This window comes from Plasmodium chabaudi (genome assembly GCF_900002335.3).
Source record: "Plasmodium chabaudi chabaudi strain AS genome assembly, chromosome: 9".
Lineage (NCBI taxonomy): Eukaryota > Apicomplexa > Aconoidasida > Haemosporida > Plasmodiidae > Plasmodium > Plasmodium chabaudi.
Window position 1 is genome coordinate 1,289,247 of NC_030109.2, and position 23,876 is coordinate 1,313,122.

Genomic DNA, 23,876 nt, shown 5'->3' on the forward strand with positions numbered 1-23,876 from the left:
CAATGAGATATTTACGCACATTTGTGCTGCATATGTACTCTAGTGTTTCTGAGCATGTGCAAAAAGAACTTTTTCTATTTAAGAATGAAAATAAGCAATTCATTGTTTTTATATAATTTTGTAGATATTTAACGTAATTTTATCATGTATGTAACACACGAATTATGGGGGTGTATATACACATGGGAAAAAAAATTACAAACCCATGCTTATATAAATATGTATATATATATGTGCATAAATAGGAATATAAATTGACCCTTAAAGAACCAGTATAGGAAAAAAGGGAAAAAATAAAACCATCCTTTACGATATGTTATGCGTAAATAAATGGGGGCTAACGAAATGGTATTTTTTTAATATTTAAAAAAATTAATTTCCCTTTATATATGAGTTATAAACAATTCGTTGCGAAAAAAGAAGAAAAAAAACCCACGATGCAAATAATATTATATATATTCATATATATAATTCCCGCAATATATATAATTATGTATTTTTTCTTTTCTTATAAAATTGCGGGTATAAAAAATGATTTACATGTACATAATGAAGCAATATAGGCATTGCGAAAAATATAGCACATAAATATGTAAATTGAGGTGGCTTATAATTCTTCAGAAGCTCCGTCGTCAGATTGTGAAACACCATCAATAGTGATTGGAGTTTTAGTGGAATGTTTATTTAAAAAATCAACAAATCCTTTTAATGATCTTTCACCTTCATATGGTAAAGGTATTTTTGATCCAGCTTTAACAAAGAATATGGTTGGGAAACCTGACCATTCAAATTCTTTAAGTGCTGTTTCATTAAGTGTACCGTCCATTTTAGCAACAATTATATGATCATATTTTTTTAATTTTCTTCCAAGTTCTTCATAAACTGGTTCTAATTTTTTACAGTGTCCACACCATGGGGCATAGATTTCTATAAGTACATCTTTTCCACTTTTTAATACAACATCAATAAATGAATTACCAACGACAACTTTTACTGGTGCATCTTTATCTTCTTCTGGTATTGGTTCTGATTTAAGAGATTTTTCAATTTTTCCAGCTTCAACATCTTTAAAAAATGTAATAATATCTTTGTGGTTTTTTAAAGATTGTTTTGGGTTAGTTAATACATATCTACCTTCACTTGATTGATAAGCTAAACCTGGGAATTCATTAATACCTAATGAGGCTTTAGCATGATCAGCATATTCTGGTATGTTTAACAAAACGAAATGTGTTTTATTTCTTAATTCTGCAGCAGCTAATCTAACTTCTTCTTTAATTTCATTATATTGTTCAATTGTGGCACATACCCATACTAATTCTTTTGGGCTTTCAGCATAGAATCTGTAATTTTCTGTATTAATTTCACCAAATAATGGGAATGATTCAATTGTTATAAAGTCACTTAGTGGAGTTTTTTCATCATATTCGACTGTTTTTTCATCTTTTCTATAGCAGTATATTTTATTGTGTTTATCATTTTTTTTCATAAAATATTTTGCAATTTCACGATTTTTATCTCCAACTTCATTAAATTTTTTAAATAATTCATGATCTTCTGAAGTGTATTCTATATAAAATGCAACATTAATATTTTTTTCTTTCAAAACATCTTCTATATTTCCTGTTATTTCTGTCGAGACTGGTCCAGTCATTTGAAGTATCCAATCGACAATGGTTTGAGCAGTTCTACCTCCTCCATAGTTTATTCTATTTTTTTTATTAAATAGAATCATAGTTGGATATCCAGTAATTCCATATTCTTGAGAAAGTCCCCTTTCAATAGTAGCATCAACGCTTGCCAATTTTATTTCACTTTTCTTTTCAGCAAGCATAATAGCAGCATCATTGTATTCTGGAATTAATCGTTTGCAATGTCCACACCTATTATGATAAAAAAGGTAAAAGGAAATTAAAATTGAATTAAAATAAGGTTAAAATAAAATTGTGAAATGGGCCTAATTATTATATGCTGCAAGAGATGGTGAAAATTTTATGATAGTTTTCTTACCATGGGGCGTAAAACATAACTAGTACGATATCATTTTTTGTTATAAAATTAGTTAATTCTCCATCATGTATGCTCGTTACATGTTCGTTAAAAAGATCCTCATGTGATCGAACACAATTTTGGAAAAGAAAGGGGATTAAAAATAGCAAAAAAGAAAAATATTTCGAATTCATTTTCGGCACCTTTATTTAAGTAAACTCCACTATATAAAGATAATAAAAGAAGGAAAAAATAATATATGTGTTATTTATTTATATTATGCATTTCTATGCATATTTATATATGTGCTATTAGGTATGGTAGAAAATGTGGGCATATATATGTAGTAGCATAATGAGCACAATGAAAAACTTTTCAATAAAATATGCTTTGATGAAAATTTTTTTTTTAATTATCACATAAAAAGTTAATATATTATGTAAATAAAATTTTTGTTTATTATAAGCTATACCTATATTTTTTCTTAAATGATAAAATGTGTTTACTTTTTTTTGTTTTATAAATTAAATAGTTTGTTCGGAATTGTAGTATTTATTTTGCTATAATAAAAAATATATTAACATTCACAAATAATTAAAATAATTTTTTTTTTCTTTAAAAAAATTCCCTTAATGTATGTGCATATTTATTATATATTATTCTTACATAAAAAATATGAAGCAATATTACAAGTACGTTTAAGGTTAACGTTTTTTTGGGTTTTTTCTTTCAATACACTCTTTAATAATATTTCCATAAATATATTATTAATATAATACCCTTATGAAATAAGCTTTATTATATTGTGTAATATTTTTATTGTTGGTAATGAAATTTCATCCCTAGTTTGTGCTTATATTGCTACTGTCACAATTACATATTATATTCCGGAGATATTTATACTTCCATTCTTTTTTATATAAATAATTTATATATGGAAAATAAGCACATTGCTGATTTTTTGTTTTAATTTTTTTAAGGATATATATTGAAAAGTATGAATTACATGAATAATTAAACTAAAACTATAAAACGTAAAATATTATATTATTTTATTTGTTTAAACTATATGAATTAGAGTAAATAAGCAATTGCAATATCGGTACTAGCTTAATCTAAAGAAATCGATTGTGTATAATTATGAAGGAAATTTGTATTTACATATTGTATGCACAAATTATATAAGACTATTTTCCAAAAAAAAAAAATAATTTTATTTTGCTAATTAATGGCTAGTATATTTTATTATTATTGTTACTAGTTTTTGAATAGTATACAAGAATAGGGAAGGTTATATCTTAAATTTAAATTTTGTTTTATACAATTATATTATAATTTGGGCTTATTTTATTGAGTATTAGTATTACATATTGAAATGTACCTAAAAGGGACTTTATAATTGTAAATAAAAATAATGAAAACGAACTCTTTAAATATAAAATTAATGAGATATATCAATTAATTTTTTTTATAATAACCATTTAGCTTTTTATTATTATAAATTTTGCTTTAAAAATAGGCCTATTTTAATTATAAGGGAAAATAGGAGTAAGCATATAATTATTGTAACACTAAATATACTTTTTTTAATTTGCTAATATTTTATAAATATAATCAGCATTTTTTATGTTTATTTTGCTGGTAAATGTATTTAACAATAGGCTATGATTTGTTCTAGTTCTTTTTAATTTATATATTCTGTCTATATGCAACCCTAAATTATTTAAAGGACGCACACACAAAGCCAAGCAAATAATCATTCAGTAGTATGAAAATTAAAACATGCTGTCTATATAATCCTATTTTCTTATATATTTATTTGGAATAATTAAAAAGTAGTATACCATTGTGTGCCCATTTTAATATAAAAAAGGATATGAAATATTCTTTATAATTTTGTATGAAAAAAAATATTTATTGTATTCAAAAGGATAGCATGATTGTCTTTGTATATATTCCAGGACACAATAATTGTATTAGTTGTATATACACAATATCCACTTTTCTTTAGTTCGCTATAATTTTGGTTTTCGTGGGTAATCACAATTTCACACACATAAAAATATATACTTAACTAAAGTTTATATAATAAATACCTGTTATAAATTATAAGCATTTTTTATGTATTAATTATTTTTAAATATAATAACAAAATTCCAACTATATTTTGTATAAAAACTTGTATTTTTCAAATTTTTTTATGTTTATATAAATGTAAGTAAACAAATATACATACAAATAATGTTAAACGAATATGCGGAAAATAATGAAAATTCAAATTTGTTACCTGGGACTGCTGGACTGATTGAGAAAAATGCACAAAATAAATTTTACGATGCTTTATTTCCTCATATATCACTAAATAGGTAATACATACAAGTCTACAATAGTATATTAAGTAAGTGAAATAAAGTAGGCATATACAAATATAAAAAATTTATTATTTTTTTATGTCCTTACAGAATTATTGTATGGATTAGTTTTTTTCAAATATTAATTTATATATTGAGTTGCTTATTAAGTGAAAACTTAACAGTTCCTAATGTAGACGTCTTGATGTTCCTTGGAGCTACATATGGGCCATCCATCAAGTATACACATTTTATCGATTTCATTATTATTATTTTTGCTATATTAATTAAAAATTAGTTGAATTAAAAGTGTGTGCATATTGATTGTGACCGAAAAAATAGTGTAACTGTTTAAGCCAATAGGTCTAATGTTTAGTTATATGTGCGATATTTATAAAGTGTATACATTTTTAGCTATTTAATTTATATATAAAAAAATATATTAACATGTATGCATAAATATATGAACAGGCAAGGAGAATTATGGAGACTAGTATTTCCTATATTTTTGCACGCCAATTGGTGGCATTTAATTATAAATATAATATGTATTTTAAATTTAGGGTTAGTAATTGAGACTAAGTATAAAAAAAAGCGGTTTTTATTAATATATTTTTTATCGGGATTTATTGGAAATACATTAACAACAATTTGTAATCCTTGCCAATTGGCAGTTGGAGCATCAACTAGTGGATTTGGATTAATTGGATGCTCTATTATGGAAATATTTTTAGCTTGGAAAAATTTATCGAAGAAAGCAAAAAATTATTATATATTTAATATATCTATTTTTTTAGTATTTTTTTTATTTGTAAGTTTTTCTCCAACTGTTGATTTTTTTGGTCATATAGGAGGATTTGTGTGCGGAGCTTTTTTGGCATGCCATTACAACAAGTTTTTGGGATATGACATGTACGAAAAATTAGAGAAAAATTAGAGAAAAATTAGAAAAAAAAATCGAGGGGAAAACAACGCTATTAATTACGTACATTAGAATAACACATTTTTTTATTTCTTTTTTTTTTTGTAGTTTTCAGGAATGTCTACATTACGGATTTGCCTCGATTTGTGCTTTAATTATTTTTTATTTACCACTTCGCCTATTCGTTTTGAATATGCCATGTGAATTTGTTTAGCTTATTTTTAAAAAATTAATTTTAACAATTGTTTAATAAGTAATGAAAAATGTTATAACACAACAAATTAAAAATTCAACAAAAAAAAATATATAAAAATACGAAAAAAAATGATTATATTGTTTTTTTTTCTGCACTCTTTAGTGTATGTTTATTTAAATTATATGAATTTTTGTTAATATAATTAAAAGTGCTCATATTTGTTTTGTCATATAATGAATGAATAAAATTTGTCATATGAGTTTTTGTTGTTTCAAATTGTATGGAATAAGTTTGGGAAATGTCTTTTATGAAATATTCATATATATATGGAGATTTTTCGATTTTATATAAACATAAGATATACATATATGATGGTCTTATGAATTCCCCTGCCTGTATAAAATCAAGCATATGGATTTTTTCTTTTATCTTTTTTCGTATTTTCCTTTTATTATTTATTGTTATAATATTATTTTCCCATTTGAGCCACCTTTTAAAAATGGTATCATTAAGTTTGAAATCGATCTGGTCATTATCAGCAGTAGTATAGATCGAAGTGTGTGATATAATATTAGCTGGTAATGGTAATATTTTTTTAACAAATGGTGCAGACATAATGTGTGCAATAACTTGTTTCGTAATATTTAAACACTCTTCAAGGGTATTACTGAATAGTAAAGGTAAAATCGTTCTCAATAATAAATAATAATTAAAAAAAACACTTTCATGGTTTAAATAATTTTCGAATAATGTATTATGAATATAATGTCTATTAAGATCGGAATTATTTAATTTTGTTTTGAAAAATACTCTGTTAATTCGATCTAAAAATATGTATAAATTATTTTCAAAAATGTCATTTAACATATTAATTTGGGTATCAATTATTGTTGTTTTATTTTTTTGTTGAAAATGCTTAAGGAGAAAAAAGCATTCACATATTGAACTTATTTCGTATAAGCTTTTTTTATTCATTTCATATTTTAGCTTATCTTGTTCATGTATTTTTAAATTATTATTATTATCTGAAGAATAAGACTCAGGGAGATTGGCATTATTAGGGTTTAGTTCCCACAATTTTTTCCCTTCGATTTTTATATTATCATTCATGTTTGAATTACAATTTTCATATAATGATATATACGAATTAACACATTCTGTAAATAAATTTTCAAAAAAAAATCCAAAGTTTTCATTTTTAATTAAATTGTAATCAAGTAGTGATGCTCTTATAAATGTCTTAAAAATATATGGCAAATATTTATTATTAATTAAGGGTGTATAATTTATATTCATATTAGAAATACAATTATTTTCATGGGTAATAGATTGAGATGGATTATTTTCAAATTGGTTAGGCAAATTATTTTTTGTATTAGCTGAGTTATATTTAATTAGGACAGCATTTAAAAGGTAAGAGACTTTTTCTATAAAATGATTTTTAAATGGTAATTTTGATTGAACAAGAGCTTTGATATTATTTTTTCTTTTATTCATCGATTTTAATTTATCATATATATTCGTGTTTGCCCACCAATTATGATATAACATAAAATGGCAATATGATGATACTGTTATATATTTTAAAACGATATCTATATCATGGATGTTATTTGATATATTATGATCAATTGCTCTGATTATCGAACCAATTAAATATTTATTTGAAAGAAAATTTTTATAATTATAATTAACATATGGTATGGAAATATCATTTTGTATTTCCTTATTTACATTTTGATGTGTTTTAGTTTTTTCCATTGTTTTTAAATTGCACACAGAAATGCTTGGATAAAATAATATCTTATCATTTGTTGTAAAATTTAGTAACATATTTGTCATTAAATGTAGAACATTGGATGTGTTTAAATAAGTTAAAGAATAATTTATATACTCTTTAATAATTAAGTTAAAATTGTGATCATAAAATTCGGAATTTAAAAATATATTTTGTAATATAATTATGTCTTGAATGATATTATGATTGTTACTAAAATTTAAATTTGATTTTATTTCATGACAAAAATAATTAGAGTATATCTTTAAAATTTTGTCTATATCCATAAAGTCGAATATTTTTAAGTTTTTAAAATGGCTATTTATTTGGGTTATATAAATTATGAAAGATAAAAAATTATGTTTTATGTTAGTTTGATTATTTAAAAAATTTAAAAAATAACTGTCTTGTGAAAATATATATTTAATTAATAATCTACCTATTAATTTATCATATATTTTGTTGTTATATAAATATGTAATTATATAATTCATAGTAATTATTTTTTCATTGTCTTTTTTATTATATTTAAGAATTGAATATATAATTTTTTGAAACATTTTTAAATTGGAAATTTTATATATACACATAAGTTCAAAGCATTTAAGCATATAGTTATAATCTTTATTTTTAATTATATAATTTATATTATTTAATATATTATTTCTTATATTTTTATTTATCAATATATTTTGGTTATATATTATGGATGTTTTATAAAATTCTGTTAGACTTAATAAATTTAAAAAGTTTTCTTTACTATCTTTTTCATTTGACAATTTGATTAAAATAGAATATATATTTTCTTCATTATTTATATTTCCAATTTTTATTTCATTTATCATATTTATAAGGGAATTTCTTGTAAAATTTTGTGTGTGCTCATTAGGGTTTTCAATATCGCTTGCTTTAAAGTCGTTTTCATAAATATTGCATTTATCAAACTGTGTAACATCACCAAAGTTTTGTTTATTTTTATCATTTATATAATTTCTTAACCTTTTTTTATTCAATATATTGTGTTCTATATGCTTTAAGTTTGTACAGGTAAAATGGTTAGCCCGTTTTATGTTATAAATAGAGCAGCTCAATACTTTTGCTTTTCCCTTCCCCCTACTGTAAATTTCCATTTGACTGCACTTCAATTGGGTCCATAGCATTTTGTAAAACTTTTCAGGGGGCATATTTATTGCCATTTTGCATGTTTTCAATTTGTCACTTATCAATCATTATTCGTATGGAGTATAAAGCGGAAGCAAACAAATGTATAAACCTCATGAGCTCATATATGAATACCCTTTTTGAAGGTCACGAATTTTTACATTAGCCTGTTTTAATAGTAGATCGACGAAATGATATAAAAAGGGTGGGAAAATACATATTTAAATATATTTGAAAAATCACAATAGCGCTATTGCCCATTTAAAAAATACTTTTTTTTTGCAACATCGGATCAAATAATTATATATTATTCTTAATTTTCTCGGTAAAATTTTTTATCATCATTTATGAATTTTATTTTTAATGGGAAGGAATTTTTTTTTTTTTATAAAATATGCAAAGATTATTATAAATAAATATGTGATGTAAGATGGAACTGTTAAATTTTAGATATTTGTTAAGCCCATATATGATGCATATAGATATATAGAGAATGATTTTCCATATGCATTTTCACATGTCATGGTATGATAATAATAATTTGTTTAATAATCGTGGTGGGTATTGCTGATTTGATTTCTTTTAACACTTCGAAGGTTATTGATGCATTTGGAATAGTAAAGAATTATGAAAATAAAAATTTATTTTTGAGACCAAGCAATTATACGAAGAGGCGTAAAAAATATGACTATGAAAATGGAAGAAATAGAAATATTAAAATTAATAATGCAAAAAAGAATTTATACGATTTTAAGTTAATAGAAAAAAAATGGCAAATCATATGGAACTGCAAAAAATTATTGGATAAAGATTTTAAAAGGTTTAATAAGTATATGGAAAATGAAAGTAAGGGAGAGAAAAAAAGCGACGATAAAACAGGGGCGGAATATGCTGATGGGAATGGCACTGAGGCTGAGCTGAATAGGCATAGAAATGAAATAGAAGAAAGCACGCCTAGTGTTGGAAAAAAAGGTGGTAGCAATACTGTTGGATGCGATATGAAAGAAAAGTATTACATACTAGATATGTTTCCATATCCATCATCTTCAGGATTACATGTTGGACATATTCTATGTTTTACTATAACGGATGTTATAAGTAAATTTAAGAGGATGAATAAATATTGTGTTTTTCATCCTATAGGATGGGATAGTTTTGGATTGCCATGTGATAGACTATCTATGAAATTAAAAGTAGACCCTAGACAAATTATAAAAAAAAATATTTCTAACTTTAAAAATCAATTAATAAAACTAGGGTTTTTATTTAATTGGGAAAATGAAATAAATACATGTGAAAAAAAATATTTTAAATGGACACAATGGATAATTATCCAAATGTTTTTAAATAATTTAGCTTATAAAAAAAAATCATATGTGAATTGGTCTGATGAACTTAATTGTGTTATATCAAATGATGAATTAAGAAATGAAATAAATTTAAAAAATTTAAAAATAAAAAAAATAAAATTATTACAATGGTATTTAAAAATTACAAAATATGCAAAGAGATTAGTTAAAGATTTAAATTTAATTAATTGGCCAGACAAAATAAAAAATATGCAAAATAATTGGATTGGTATAAAATCTGGAATTATTATAAAAGCAAAAATTATGGATTCTAAATATTTGATAAATTATTATTCTGATTTTATAAAAAAATTAAAAATACCACATATATTTTATAACAGTGTGTATAATAATTATTCCCTTCTATTACTGAATCGTGTTTATACTTCTATGCTAGAACATAAAAAAACATATGACTTTTTTTTATTTGAAAATGAAGATATGTCTAGTAGTTTAAATGGTAGTATTGTAGAGCTGTGCAACAAAATAGATGTCGTTAGTTCTGATGAAAACAGTGAAGAAATAAACATGTCCAAGCTTTTACTAAACCAGCACAATAATATTTTGCCAGTTACAAAAGAATTTGACAAATCGAATGTAGACCAATCAAATGATAATTATGTAAATATATTTATAACACAAAACGATAGCATATTAGAAAATGATAAGATAATTATAAGTATCGAGCATCCTGATATTCATAAAATTATTAACGGCAATAAATTTTTAGAAAATATAATTAATGAAAAAATATTACAAGATGATATGACCAGATTAAAAGATGATAAAATATATTTTTCGGGATCCGTTTTTTATAATCCAATTATTAATAAGTATATACCCATATATATATGTTCTTGGATTTTGGAAAACCATAAAAACACTCTGTTTTTTATGGAAAAAGAAAAGGCGGATAAAATGGAAAGAAATAAAAAAAACGAACTAATATATGATCTTATAGCTAATTCAAAATTTAGTAAAAAAAAATATATGTACAACTTGAAGGATTGGCTATTTTCAAGACAGCGATATTGGGGTGAGCCCTTTCCATTTATCTACAAAACTGAAGAAACAAATGGAAGAGAATATTTTTACAAGGATGAAGAAGAAAATAATAAAGTTCAAATTAAAAAGGTAGCAAATGGGCGAAATAATGATGTATATATAGATAAAATTCCTGTTTGTCTTCCCAAGTTTGATAAGAGCATATATGATGTAAAAACGGGTGAAGATGTAGGAAGTTACGAAAATGATAATGCACACTCAGTTCTTTCTAAATTTAAAGATTGGATCTATTTAAAAAATGAAAAAGATGATGTTTTATATAAAAGAGAATGTGATATAATGCCACAATGGGCAGGTTCTAGTTGGTATTATTTACGTTATATTGATCCAAAAAATGAAAAAAAAATTTTTAATAAAAAAAAAATAAATTCTTGGCTACCTGTAGATTTATATGTAGGTGGGAGTGAGCATGCAGTACTTCATTTGTTATATGCCAGATTTTTTCATAAATTTTTATATGATCTTAAATTGGTGAATCATAAAGAACCATTTAAAAAGTTGTTTAACCAAGGACTACTATTAAATGCTGCATCCTTTTATTTGTACACCGATTTACAAAACCGGTTGATAAGTTTCGAGAATGTTGGAAAATTATTAAAGGGGGGTGTTAAAATGGATCCGATTGAAAATGTAAGAGAACAAGACGAAATAGTGAACGAATTAATAAATGGAAAAAGTTATAAGACAGAAGGAAATGTAGTAAGGAAATATTTAATTGATGAAAAATATGTTATTGAAAAGGAAAATAAATATTATTTAAAAAATTTAAACTCAATACAAGTACAACCAATTTATGAAAAAATGTCAAAATCAAGAGGAAATATAATAAATCCAGATGATATAGTAAAAAAATATGGAGCTGATTGTTTGAGGTTACATATTTTATTTCTGGGTCCAGTAGATCAAAATAAAAAATGGTCAATCAAAGGAATTAAGGGAACATACAAATTTTTAAATAAATTATACAACCTATTTATTAAAAGGAAAGAAGAAACGGATCATTCAGATGGTGAAAATAAAGAATGGCATGGCTTAATTTGTGAAAATTGTGTAGAAATACAAAAGGACAAGAAATTAATTTCCGATTTTGTGAAAAAGAAAGTCAATGGAACAAAACAAGGGGTAAAAAAATTGATAAAAATAGTGAGAGAAAAAGGAAATAATAATATGATATTATCTGATATTATTAAAAAAAAAAAAACAGATGAAATTGAAAAGGAAAAAAAAATAATAACAAATTATTATATTACACAAATAACAAGCTGTATAGAAAAAACTCGATTAAATACAGCTGTTTCATTTTTTATGAAATTTTATAATGTTATAAAAACATGGGATTATATACCATTAAAAATATTTTTAATTTTTATAAAATTGTTATATCCATTTTGTCCACATATAAGTGAAGAGTTTTGGTTTTATTATTTAAAAAAATATAAAGGAAGAGAAAAAGGAAATAAAATAAAAAACGTGAAAAAAAAAGAAAAAGTAGCAAAGCAAATTTGCTATTTTTGCAACTCTCGTTCTTTGTTATTTTATGCAAAATGGCCTTCCTTATTTCAAATCAAAAATAATGAAAAATCTGCAAACATTTCAATACGAATAAACAATAAGCATATTACATATATTAAAAATAATGGTGAAAGCTCAAAACAAAACATAATAGAGCAATCGACAAATATGATAAAAGATTCTATAGATAAAGAAATAAAAAAAGGAAAAAAAATTGTTAATATTATAAATGTTCCTAACAAGCTAATAAATTTTGTGATAATATGAAGGAAAACTACTGATGTATATGGAATGGCTAGTTTTTATTTTTATCCATAATCAGTGGTACTTCCATCAAAATAAAAATTCGGAACAATTGTAAAGCGTATGAAAAAGTAATAAAAATAAAAAGACTATAATTCTGAATATACACATGTGTATGTTTTTTTTTTGTATTTCTATGATAATTTTTATATTTAATTTAATAATTTGTTTTCTTCATACCTGCAATTATTCTACAATTTTATTATTTTTATCCATAACTTTTTTAAGTTTGGATTCTACTTCATTTAATTCTTTTTCGAGAATAGTTTCTTTATATGTTTCGTTATATACTGAATTTTTTAAACAGACCATTTGATTTTTTATAGCTGTACATATTAATTGTAATAATTCTAAATCCGTTTTTTTTATAAAATTATTATAACAAGGGCATGTTTCTTTATCTCTTAAATCATAGGCAGTTCCTAAGGAGTCTCTAAAAACACCTGGAAATGCTGATATTTCATATACTTTTTTGAATCCATTTTTGTCTATATCTTCATGATCTTCAAACTCTTCTAAGGAGACTAATTTTAATTTTTTGTTTTCTAATTCTTTGGTGTAATCATAATATGGTATGGGCCAGTCAGGTAATACATACCACCATCTTGTTAGCAATTGTGCTACAAGTTTTTCTTTAGGAGATCGATTTCTTGGATCGAATGAGCCTATAATAATAGAATCAGTTTCTATGTCATCATTTTCATAACTTTTACTTTTTTGTTTTTGTATTTTTTTTTTTTTTTTTTCAGCATTTTTATTGGCTTCTTTCTTGCCAAGCTTGCCTATGCCTTTTATCGTAGTTTTATTATTTTGTCCTTTATTTTTTGCCTTAATTTTTGCCTTAATTTTTGCCTTATTTTTTGCCGTCAGTTTTGCCTTGCTTATTGCACTATTGCTATGCTTTAATGATATAAGCTTGGCATTTTTTACACTAACTATACTTTTTTTATTGCCTACATTATTATGAACAGATTTATTGTTATCTTTTTTTTTACTTTTAACTATTAGGACTTCATCCGAATCATAATCAGATGCATCAGAAGATGAGGTATCCGCATCTACTTTTTTATTATTATTAAATTTGTTTTTGGAAGATATAGCATTTTTATGCTGTTCTTCTTTTATTAAACTAATTAAAAGTTCATCATCACTGCTTAGGCTATTTTCATCGTATTCTTTTTTACAATTATTATCATCAAGCTCTTTGCTCTTACTAGGATTTAGATTGGTGAGGTATTTATTATTATTGTCTTTATTTCTTTCTTCATCATTATCTGATGTTTCACTGTCACAAATTCGCTTTACCGATTTTATGTCTTCCCTTTTTTTCAAAAATATTTTTGATGATTTTCGTTTTTTTTGTAATTCTTCTTTTTTGAATATATCTAATAATGGTGTACTATCTGTGTCACTACTACTAGTATCTACTACATTACAAGATTCATTTTTTTCGGAGATATTTATTCCAAAACTATTGGCTTGTTTGCTTAAGTAGTTTTTTATTATTGTATCTTCTATGCTTCCAACTTGATCATTACTTTTATTGAAACTTTGTTCAGAAATGATGTTTGGTGCATTATCATTATTTATATCTTTATTTGTGTCGTCATAGCTTTTAATATGAATATTATCTGACATTTCTTTGGTGTTTTCTTCCAAAGAGATATTCGTTTTTTCACTTTCTAAAGGTTGGTTTTCATTTGTTTCTAAAAATGTATTTATTCTTTCTTTACCATTTGTGGTTTCGCCCGTCATGTTTTTACACACTTTTCAGTTTTGTGTGTTATTATTTTGATATTATTTTTGATTATTTAATTTTTTGTGTATTTCTGTTAGTTTCTTGGGACATTATTAGTGTGTGTAAACGTAAAAATGTATTAGTCTTAGTTTTTTACAAATATTTTTATACGCTTTATATTGTATATACATATATTTATATTTTTAGGTAGGTATGACGATTTGCTTTTCTTTTCTTACTTTCTTTATCTTGTTTATATTATAACAATTTTGAAATAAAATATGTTACATCAATTGTTTTATACAATTTTCGATGCACATTTGTCTATGAAAATGAAAAATAAAAGGAGTGTAAATAAAGTATTACAAAGATATCAAACAAATATATTTTTGTGATGAATAGGTTTTCAATTAAAAATAAAATACCAATATACGTATATCACAAAAAAATAAAAATTTTGTTGAATATATTTTGATTAGCCTTTAATGTTGTTTTAAAATAAAAATACAAAATTAATAAAAGGAATAAATCAAAATAAAAAAAATTAAATACTTAAACAAATAAAAGCGAATAACAAAAAAGTTGTATGAATTTTTTTTACAGTTTAAATAATTTTTTATATATATTTCTTAAAAATGAAAAGGAAAATGGAAATTACTTAAAAATTATAAAAAAATACACAAAACTGGATAATTAAAAAGATGATACACATTTTTATTATGCATATATTTATTCATTATTTATTTTATTTTTATTTTTTTTGTGGGATATAAAATGATGTATATTTGTATTCTTTAGTAAAATAAATAAGGGTGTGTTTACTACTCTCTTTGGATATAACATTTATTCGAGGAAGCATAATATTGGTAACCTTAAATTTTATGAATGCACATATGTGTGTGTATATATACACCTTTTAATGTTTAATACAATCATTATGCTAATAAAATTGGTAAAAAAAAAAAAAACGTACGAGCAGACCTTATTCGACTTATGATTTATTTCATTGTCCATAATATTTATATAAAATGCGCATGCACATATATCGTACGTGGCTTTTTGACGGGCTAAGAGTAATATGTAGTATTTTTTTTAAAAAAAAATAATAAATAAATTGAAGTTATTTCTAACAATTTTAATATAAAAAAGGAAAATATTAAAACAAAAGAAAAAAATATATTAAAATTAAAAAAAGCTAAACGAATTATAAAAGAAAACTAATAAATTTAGGAACTTCAAAATGTATCAATTTTTTTGAAATGCATATAATTGTGTGTCTTATGAAGGAGATAATATAATTGCCTTATTCCTGTTTGAATTATAAAATGATATGTCTAATGCTTGAGAAATATCAATTTAGTAGCTCCATAAATTAGTTCATAAATAGTCAGGCACACACATATGCATATGCATATACGTATACATTTGATTGGGTGTGTGCAGCTAAAAGGGGGAATTTCTTTTAGGTTTTTTTATTTTTAATAAGATCGTTCATGTGTATATTTTTGGGGGGCTTGTGACTTTCATTATTGTCATCATTGGATAAACCTCTTGAATGTAGTGGAGGTAGGTCTAGGAAGTTTTCTACTACTTTAATTTTACAAACTTGAGTTACAAATAATTGAAAAAATGTATTAGTAATAAAATAAATAAATAATCCAGATGGCATAGATTTAAAAAATAATGCTGATGATATATAAAATGCTCTCATAGCTATTTTTGATATTTTTTTAATATTTTTTTGAAATTCCGATTCATCATCATATTTATTTGGATTATTATTGGCAATATGTTTATCAATCAATGATGTTAATTCATGATTTGATAAAAGTAAAAGTGATGATAAAATGGGTAGGATACAATAAGGGTCTGGTAATGATAAACTGTCTAGCCATAATGGAGATTCAAAAGTAAACTCTTTAAAAATTTCAGGATAAGAAGCTATTTTTTTCATTGAAAAATAAAAAATAAAGAATAATGGTGTTTGCATAAAAATCATTAATATGATAGATTTAGGTATTAAAGATATACCATGTGTATTTCGTATATTTAATATTTTTGTTTTATATTCTAATGCTTTTTTAATATTTCCTGATTGGGCATGTGTTTTTAATTTATTTGTGAATTCTTTAATTACAGGATTTAAAATTTTTTGTTTTCTTCGATCTCTTTCAGCTGATATTGTTAAAGGTAAAATAATTAATCGCAAAAATGTGGTAGTTGCTATTATTGATACTAACCATGAACAATCTAATAAAATTTTTGTTGAATTTAATAATTCATATACAATATTAAAATACCATGAGTTTTCATATGGATCTAAATCGTTATCTATATTAGCTTTACATTTATCAAAAATAAAATCAGTATATGGTTGTACATTTTCATATTCTCCATTCATTTCTATTTCATTTAAATTTAATAAGTTGGAATTCTTTGTTAATTCTTTTTGTATGTTGTTATTTTCAAATATATTGAATAATTGCTCGCTTTTCTTTTGTGGGCCATCATTTCCACTCATTGGATTTCCTAATCCGATGTTATTTGTCGAATTTCCAAACCCTCGATATATTAGAGAATTAATTGGGGTACTATATTTTCCATTTTTTAAATTGGTGTTATATACATTGTTATTAATAATAATACAATTATTTGTGAAACCATGTTTTTTTCTCTTTAAACATATGTTAATAAATAAGTTGTTTGACAATTTGCTCGCAGCCTTGTTCATTATGTAGTGTCTCTTTTGATAAAATGTGAGATCATGTTATGAAAGGATAAAATGGGGTATTAAAAAAAGCATTAAAAATATAAAACTTAGGATATATTTATTTTGTTTTTTTTATCATGTGGTATTGTGTGTGCATATTGGCTATATCGGCAATAATATGCTCTCCTTCAATATATGTGCTAATTTATTATAATAAATATTCCTACACACATCCCTAAAAAATGAAATATAGAGAGATGTTATGAACTAAAAAAGCCGATGGATGCACACTTGTATATGTTCTTATTCCTTTGAACTCTCATATTGAAATAATATTAAACTTATTTCACTATATGTCAATCAATATTGTACTATGCTACATGTTCTATCGAATTTCATTTCTTTATTTTTGCATAATTTAAAAAATGTTTGAAAAATTGATACATTATATGTATCCATATATTTTAGGAAAATAAACAATGCTTACAAAAGAATTTTTATAAATATGTTGTACTCCTTCGAATTCCTTCTTTTCAATTTAATTATTTATATACTAAATTAGTAGCGTATTTTTTTTAAGGAAAAATCGCTAAATATGTACATGTAAAACAGCCAAATTAAAAAAAAAAAAAAAAAAAAAAAAAAAACAGTATAGCTATATGGTTGGAACTTATTAAAAATGTACATAAAAAATTTATTTAATTAGGAAAAAAATAAATATACATTTTTTAGGTTAATATCAATTATTTTAAAAGAATGAATATAGATTAATAAAAATGTAAATAAAGTAAATATATAGAATATTTCACATAAGCATGGATGCTTATAGTAAATATATAGGTATTGATATATATGCGTTTGGGGGATGACTAGCTTTCTACATATGTTTTATAAAGACTTATTAAAAAGATTGGGAACAAATTAAAAAATTTTAATAAAATTCGTTTTTAATAACCAAAGAAAAAATTAAAAAAACGACAAAGTGAAAAAAATGTAAATGAAGGAAATACACAATAAAAAAGTATTTTCAATGATGTATGTAACACCCAGAAATAGGATATTTCATTAAAAAAAATTATAATATCCTAATGTATGTCAGACTTTCCATAGAATAAATAAACAAAATAATAAACATGTATTATGCATGTACATATATTAGTCATCGTATTATATGCGCATATGGTTGTTTAAAGAAAAAAAAACAAATTGTGTGAAAAATACATTTAAAAGGAAGAAAACAAATGGAAAAATGAAATTAAAAATAAATTTTAAAGCATCATGTGCATGTAAAAATTATTTATATACAAAAGTTATAGTGAGCAAACAAAGTAATGGAACATAAATGTGTTGTGTGTCCATGCTTTCTTTGCACACAGAAACATATATACATATGCTTGGAAGTTGTAAGCATTGCAAGTGATGAGAAAGTTTTATCACTTTAAATTATTCATAAAAATACTTCATGTGTTATGGTTGATCAGCTGGTGTCATTTATGTACAATTTATTTAGTTCAAAAGATATTGTGGATGGAGGAAAAATTCCTATATCTGTATAAAAAAGCGTTATAAAATTATGAGGAACAAACTCATATAAAAAGTTGTTTTGATTTGTTATATTTTTTGTACAGTAATGATAAAAATCTTCATCATAATTTTTAATTGTTTTAATTTTTAAAAATTTGTAAGCTTCACATAATACAAATAATTCTTTTTTATTTAATGAACATAATTCTGATATTAATTTAATTCCCTTTTTGGCTATAATACCACCGTTGTCTATAACTAATTCTGTTCCTACTATGACAAAATCGATTATTTCAAATATATTTTGTATTTCTTGTATATTAATTTTTATAACATCAATATTTTCATTTTTTAAATCATTTATAAATTTATTATCAAAATTTGTATCCTTTTCTAAATAATTATTATTGTTACAATTTTCTGGGTAGCTAAAATAAACACATATTTTTATTTTTTTAATTTTGACTGCATTTAAGAGTAAGGCTTTTACGCATTCCGAACTAGTATGTGTCAAAATTTTGATTTTTCCATTAGCAAAAAGCGTACGGCTATTTTTCACAATCATATCCAAACTGTTTTGAAGGGTCTTGGGAAAATCGCTAGCACATGTCGAGCTAATACTCTTTAAATCGTCGAAATTCTTTTAAAAATCGAAAAAAAGGAAAAAATATAGGAGGTACCCCAAATTGGTGAAAATAAAGACATATAATGGGAATAAGCATGTAATTATAAATATGCAGATGGGAATAAAGGCTTACATTTTCGTTGTGTGTATATTTCTTTACCACAAAGTGGTGGTAAATATCACAGGCTGTAACTATTGGATAAATTGTCATTCTTTTTGAATGTGGAGCTAATATAATTTGTTTTTTTACATTTTCATTTTTTATATAGTTGTTTAATTGTGATTTAGCTTCGTTTAGTTTCATAAAATATTCAAAATTGGTTTTTGTGTTACTACTTTTTAAGGAGCTACAAATAAAATAAAATGGAATGCAAATTAAGACGAATAAGTTATATATGGGTTTGGATAATTATTAGGTGTGTGTATAAGCCCATTTGATTGCTTTCTTAATCTTTCAAAACTCATGCATCCATACTTTTCTAATGATTTAAGAGCAGCTATATGCATTGGATTTTTGTCTTCAAAGTAATATTTTTTAAAACTGGTAACCACTATATATAAAGAAAAAAATATATAAATTAACGATATATGCATACACATATATATTCTTAATAAGTTCGTGAGAAACAAATGTAACAAAGCAGCAATTGTTATTATATACACTTAGTAATTATAGGAGTATATATACCTTCATGTTCTTCAGGGGAATCATCATTCTTTGAATTGTCACAATCATTCATCTTAAAATGATGGCATATATATATGGAGGTAATATTTCTATTTTACTGAAAGCCTTAAAATAATTCAGGATAAAATATCACTATTAATGGAAAAAAAATTCAAACATAATAATTAACAAATTTTTGTATACTTATAAAAATATAAGAAAAGTAATGATAATTATATTTTATATAAATAATTATTTCAATTTTTTTATTATATATTTTATATTTGTTATTTATTTATTTTTTATTCTTCAATTGGCGTCGTTTTATTAACCTGTTCAAAAATAATAATAATAATTTTGTTAGATTAAAAAAAAGGATAATGACCAAAATAAATATATAAATGTAAATATGTTTTTTAATATTTTACAAAATTTGATTTGACGTGTAAAAAAAAGACCTATATATTTGTATTATTTAATAAATAAAATAAATGATATTTTTTTTTCACAAAATTTGGCTTTGTTTGAAAATAAGAAAATAAATAAAAGGGGGCTTTGAAAGACAAGCATATTGTTAAAGTTATTACATAATGAAAATATATAAATAGGATTATGATAAATTTATTTAAAAAACAAATAAAATATAAAAAAAATTAATTAAATTATGCAAATTGTGTAATTATTGATTATTTGAATGATGAAATTTTCTATATCTCATATAGGGATGTATTACATGTGTAGGATATGGTAAAGCTATTATCACTAGCCAATCATAAATATTATTTTATGCTTTCTCTGCATTTCTTGTTTTTTTAATGTTATTTGGTCCGTTCCTTTACTAAATTGAAATTATATAACATTTTTTTCAGTGAAAGGTTCCAAAAAATTTATGGCTGTGTGTAGTTTTTATTTTGCTGACCGATTATTGTATCGGTATATCATGCCCATTTTCTGTGATAAAATATTTAATGTCTTCACAATTTTTTATTTCATATGATTGGGAATCAAATAATGTGGACTCACTATCCCAAGAATTAAGAGTATGGTTGTCCCTACTTTTATAAGCTTTCGAATCGTTATCAAATTTGGTTGCATTGTATAAAAAAATAATGGGTATTATATTTGTAAGGCAACAAATGACTATCATTTTGGGTAGATTATCAAAATTGGTTGATGTTATACCTAGTTGATATGTTAATATTGATGAGATGAGTGAACTAATCATTATTGCAAAATTATTTACGGATAATAAAAATGAATATATTGTTGATTCAAAACCTTCAGGTATTATTCTTGAGCATTCCACTAATATAGGGATAGATTGTAATTCTCCGATAAATTCAACTAGTATAGTATCTGTTATAATAAATAGTGTGTTCGGTATAAAAATATTAATTTTTTGAACAGCTAATAATGGGAGTAAACTAAATGGTGCTATTACAATAGTTGAATATAGTAATAATTTTTTGATGTTAATTTTATTAAGTATTAACATATATAATAAAATAGCTAGTAAGCTAGCTAGCGATTGAAACATGGATATTTTTCCTAATAATTTTGGTGTAAATTGTAATTCGTTAGCCATAAAAAAAAATAATATACTTCCACTAGATGGTGTTGATGTCATTATAAATATAAATAAAATTAATTTTTGAATATAAGATGTCTTGATTATTTCATATATAGATTTTATTTGCTTTTCTATTTTACACTTTTTATAACTCCTTTTTTCAACAACAAAAAAAGCGGATATAAATATAGATAATGGTAAAATAGAAGAAATCAAAAAAATATGTTGGTTATTCATAATAGATAATAAATAACCAGATAGATAATGCATTACAGCAAATCCTACTTTTCTAAAGGCAAAAAAAATTGAAATATTTTTAGCTGTTGAATTTATAGAGCCTTTTCTACCTGACTCAATTACTTGTGCTTCACCAATAACATTACAAAGAGCACTTCCAAAAAAATATACAACCAATAAGAATATCGTTAAAGATATATTAGTATGTGATATTAATCCTAAAATTAGTAGTGATAATATACATAACCCTGATCCAAACATTAAATAATATTTTCTTCTATAGCCAAATATAGGATATGTGTCTGAAATTATTCCCCATAATAATTTGATTGCCCATGGGATTTTTATTATACTTATTAGTATGTTAAGACTAGCTATATAATGAAGTAAAATAATAAAAAAAAAATGAATAATTATATTTTTTTCACTTTCACGTAAGCAAAAAATGTGCATGCGCATGTGCATGCGCATGTGCATGTGCATATACATAGGCATGCTTGCATGGTTAGGGTAGAGACATTGGCGTATTGTAAATTACCGGGATGAAGGTGATACGTGTCCTTGAATATGTACAGAATGGGAAGGTTGCAAAGAACCTCGACCCCTTGTAGCATCGCTGGAAAATAAAAAATTGAAATATAACTTTATAAAGAAAAATATAATTTTGGCTGAAATAAAAAATGTTTAAATAAATTCTAACCTATAAAGCTTGAAGAAATTTTATTGGAAATTGCATTGGCAGTGTGGTCATCATCTTCGTTTGGTTTTTTTCTAATCAAGAATTTGCTTTCAGTAAAAGAATGAAACGAATCAGCTACGAGGACAAAGAAAAAAAAAGTATATATATCCTACTATTTATATAAAAGTAAATATAAAAATTGTGAAAAAAAGATATACCTGTTAATGTACTGCAAGTTTCATAGCTGTCTTTGGTATGCAAATAACTGAATTTTTCTCTTTCCATCGAATTAACAAATTAAATCATAAATTTTAGGAAAAGAAGGTTCAAATAAGTTGAAACAAATAGGAAGACACTTTTATATTTATAAAATCGGATTTATTTTTTAAAGCAATTATATATGTACATATACAAGAATATGAAGCATATATAGGATTTTTAATTTTAGTGACACATACAGTCATCCAAAAAAGGGTAAGAAATGAAAAAAAAAAAATTTTAAATAAAAGTAGAATATAAATTATGAATAATTTTAAAAGCAATAAACGGAAAGGTGGAAATATAAAGCGAACAAATAATTTATGCAGATAGATCAGTGCAAATAGCACACCATCAATGTCGTTGGAAATGGTTATAAAAGTAAGTAAACGAATAAAACGGATGGTAAATAAATATGGCAAAATAGCTAATTATGAGGTTTGGATATAGTTAAGTAAAAATTTGTGGGAAAAAAATAAGAGAAAGATGGACGTGCAACATATAGAAATATATGATATAAATATAAAATAGGAATGGTAACATGATAAATTATAAATTTAATTTTAAAAAATATACAACACTCAAAATTTTGTAGATTATTGTGCAGACATGTGATATATATACATAAACAAATATCTCATGTCTTTATTTTTTTGTGTGAAAAAATGAAATATAAAACAAAAAGTTCACTCTTGTATTTTTCGAAAGAAAAAAACAGACAAAGAGCACTAACAGTTTTAATGAATAAAATTTAAAATTATAAAATAGTACAGGAGTAAATATTATTTTTATAATAAAATTATCTCATAAAAGGAAAATTTTATAGGAAATGAATTGAAATAAAGGTAAATAAAATATTATGAAAAAAAACAAAGAATAAAATAATTGGACAATTCATGCACAAATGGAAAATGATGGAAAATTATGAAAAAATAATGGAAAAAAAAGTGAAAAAAAAAATGAAAAATAGTGGGAAAAAAAAATGAAAAAAAAAATGAAAAAAAATTGGAGGGTTAAAAAAATCAACAAAATTTTTAAAGTACCATAATGAACGTTGACGATGCAATAGTGACGAAGCACAACAAAAGACGGGGGATGAAGTTTAAACAAAGGTGAAAAAATGTAATACATGAATTATATAATTAAAAATTTGAATGATATATTTGTTGTGCATATTAATAGGATGAAATGCAGAATATTTTGTAACGAATTACTATAACACAGTTTTGCTACGAAATGTGTA

General features: G+C 23.8%; 8 protein-coding genes across 8 annotated transcripts; 2 read left to right on the forward strand and 6 right to left on the reverse strand.

The window, feature by feature from the left end:
• Positions 1-607: 607 nt before the first annotated feature.
• PCHAS_0935200 (protein disulfide isomerase) lies at positions 608-2,183 on the reverse strand (the record flags this gene model as incomplete). The annotated part of the gene is made up of 2 exons (XM_736807.2): positions 608-1,883; positions 2,011-2,183. 2 exons carry the CDS (start codon positions 2,181-2,183, stop codon positions 608-610), a joined length of 1,449 nt encoding a protein of 482 aa, XP_741900.2.
• Positions 2,184-4,230: 2,047 nt separating this feature from the next.
• On the forward strand, positions 4,231-5,476 carry PCHAS_0935300 (rhomboid protease ROM3, putative; the record flags this gene model as incomplete). Its single annotated transcript, XM_016798208.1, has 4 exons — positions 4,231-4,355; positions 4,452-4,580; positions 4,812-5,252; positions 5,371-5,476. 4 exons carry the CDS (start codon positions 4,231-4,233, stop codon positions 5,474-5,476), a joined length of 801 nt encoding a protein of 266 aa, XP_016655447.1.
• Positions 5,477-5,590: 114 nt separating this feature from the next.
• Positions 5,591-8,431, reverse strand: PCHAS_0935400 (conserved Plasmodium protein, unknown function; the record flags this gene model as incomplete). The annotated part of the gene is made up of 1 exon (XM_739710.2): positions 5,591-8,431. The coding sequence occupies one exon, from the start codon at positions 8,429-8,431 to the stop codon at positions 5,591-5,593; it is 2,841 nt and encodes a 946-aa protein (XP_744803.2).
• Positions 8,432-8,923: 492 nt separating this feature from the next.
• PCHAS_0935500 (leucine--tRNA ligase, putative) lies at positions 8,924-12,589 on the forward strand (the record flags this gene model as incomplete). The annotated part of the gene is made up of 1 exon (XM_739709.2): positions 8,924-12,589. One exon carries the CDS (start codon positions 8,924-8,926, stop codon positions 12,587-12,589), a length of 3,666 nt encoding a protein of 1,221 aa, XP_744802.2.
• A 222-nt stretch (positions 12,590-12,811) lies between these two features.
• Positions 12,812-14,380, reverse strand: PCHAS_0935600 (conserved protein, unknown function; the record flags this gene model as incomplete). The annotated part of the gene is made up of 1 exon (XM_736408.2): positions 12,812-14,380. One exon carries the CDS (start codon positions 14,378-14,380, stop codon positions 12,812-12,814), a length of 1,569 nt encoding a protein of 522 aa, XP_741501.2.
• Positions 14,381-15,825: 1,445 nt separating this feature from the next.
• Positions 15,826-17,094, reverse strand: PCHAS_0935700 (mitochondrial inner membrane protein OXA1, putative; the record flags this gene model as incomplete). The annotated part of the gene is made up of 1 exon (XM_740645.2): positions 15,826-17,094. One exon carries the CDS (start codon positions 17,092-17,094, stop codon positions 15,826-15,828), a length of 1,269 nt encoding a protein of 422 aa, XP_745738.2.
• A 1,456-nt stretch (positions 17,095-18,550) lies between these two features.
• On the reverse strand, positions 18,551-19,962 carry PCHAS_0935800 (translation initiation factor eIF-2B subunit alpha, putative; the record flags this gene model as incomplete). Its single annotated transcript, XM_740646.1, has 4 exons — positions 18,551-19,237; positions 19,356-19,569; positions 19,698-19,773; positions 19,911-19,962. The coding sequence occupies 4 exons, from the start codon at positions 19,960-19,962 to the stop codon at positions 18,551-18,553; spliced, it is 1,029 nt and encodes a 342-aa protein (XP_745739.1).
• An 849-nt stretch (positions 19,963-20,811) lies between these two features.
• Positions 20,812-22,660, reverse strand: PCHAS_0935900 (folate transporter 1, putative; the record flags this gene model as incomplete). Its single annotated transcript, XM_016798209.1, has 4 exons — positions 20,812-22,070; positions 22,235-22,312; positions 22,397-22,510; positions 22,594-22,660. 4 exons carry the CDS (start codon positions 22,658-22,660, stop codon positions 20,812-20,814), a joined length of 1,518 nt encoding a protein of 505 aa, XP_016655448.1.
• Between the last annotated feature and the right edge of the window lie 1,216 nt (positions 22,661-23,876).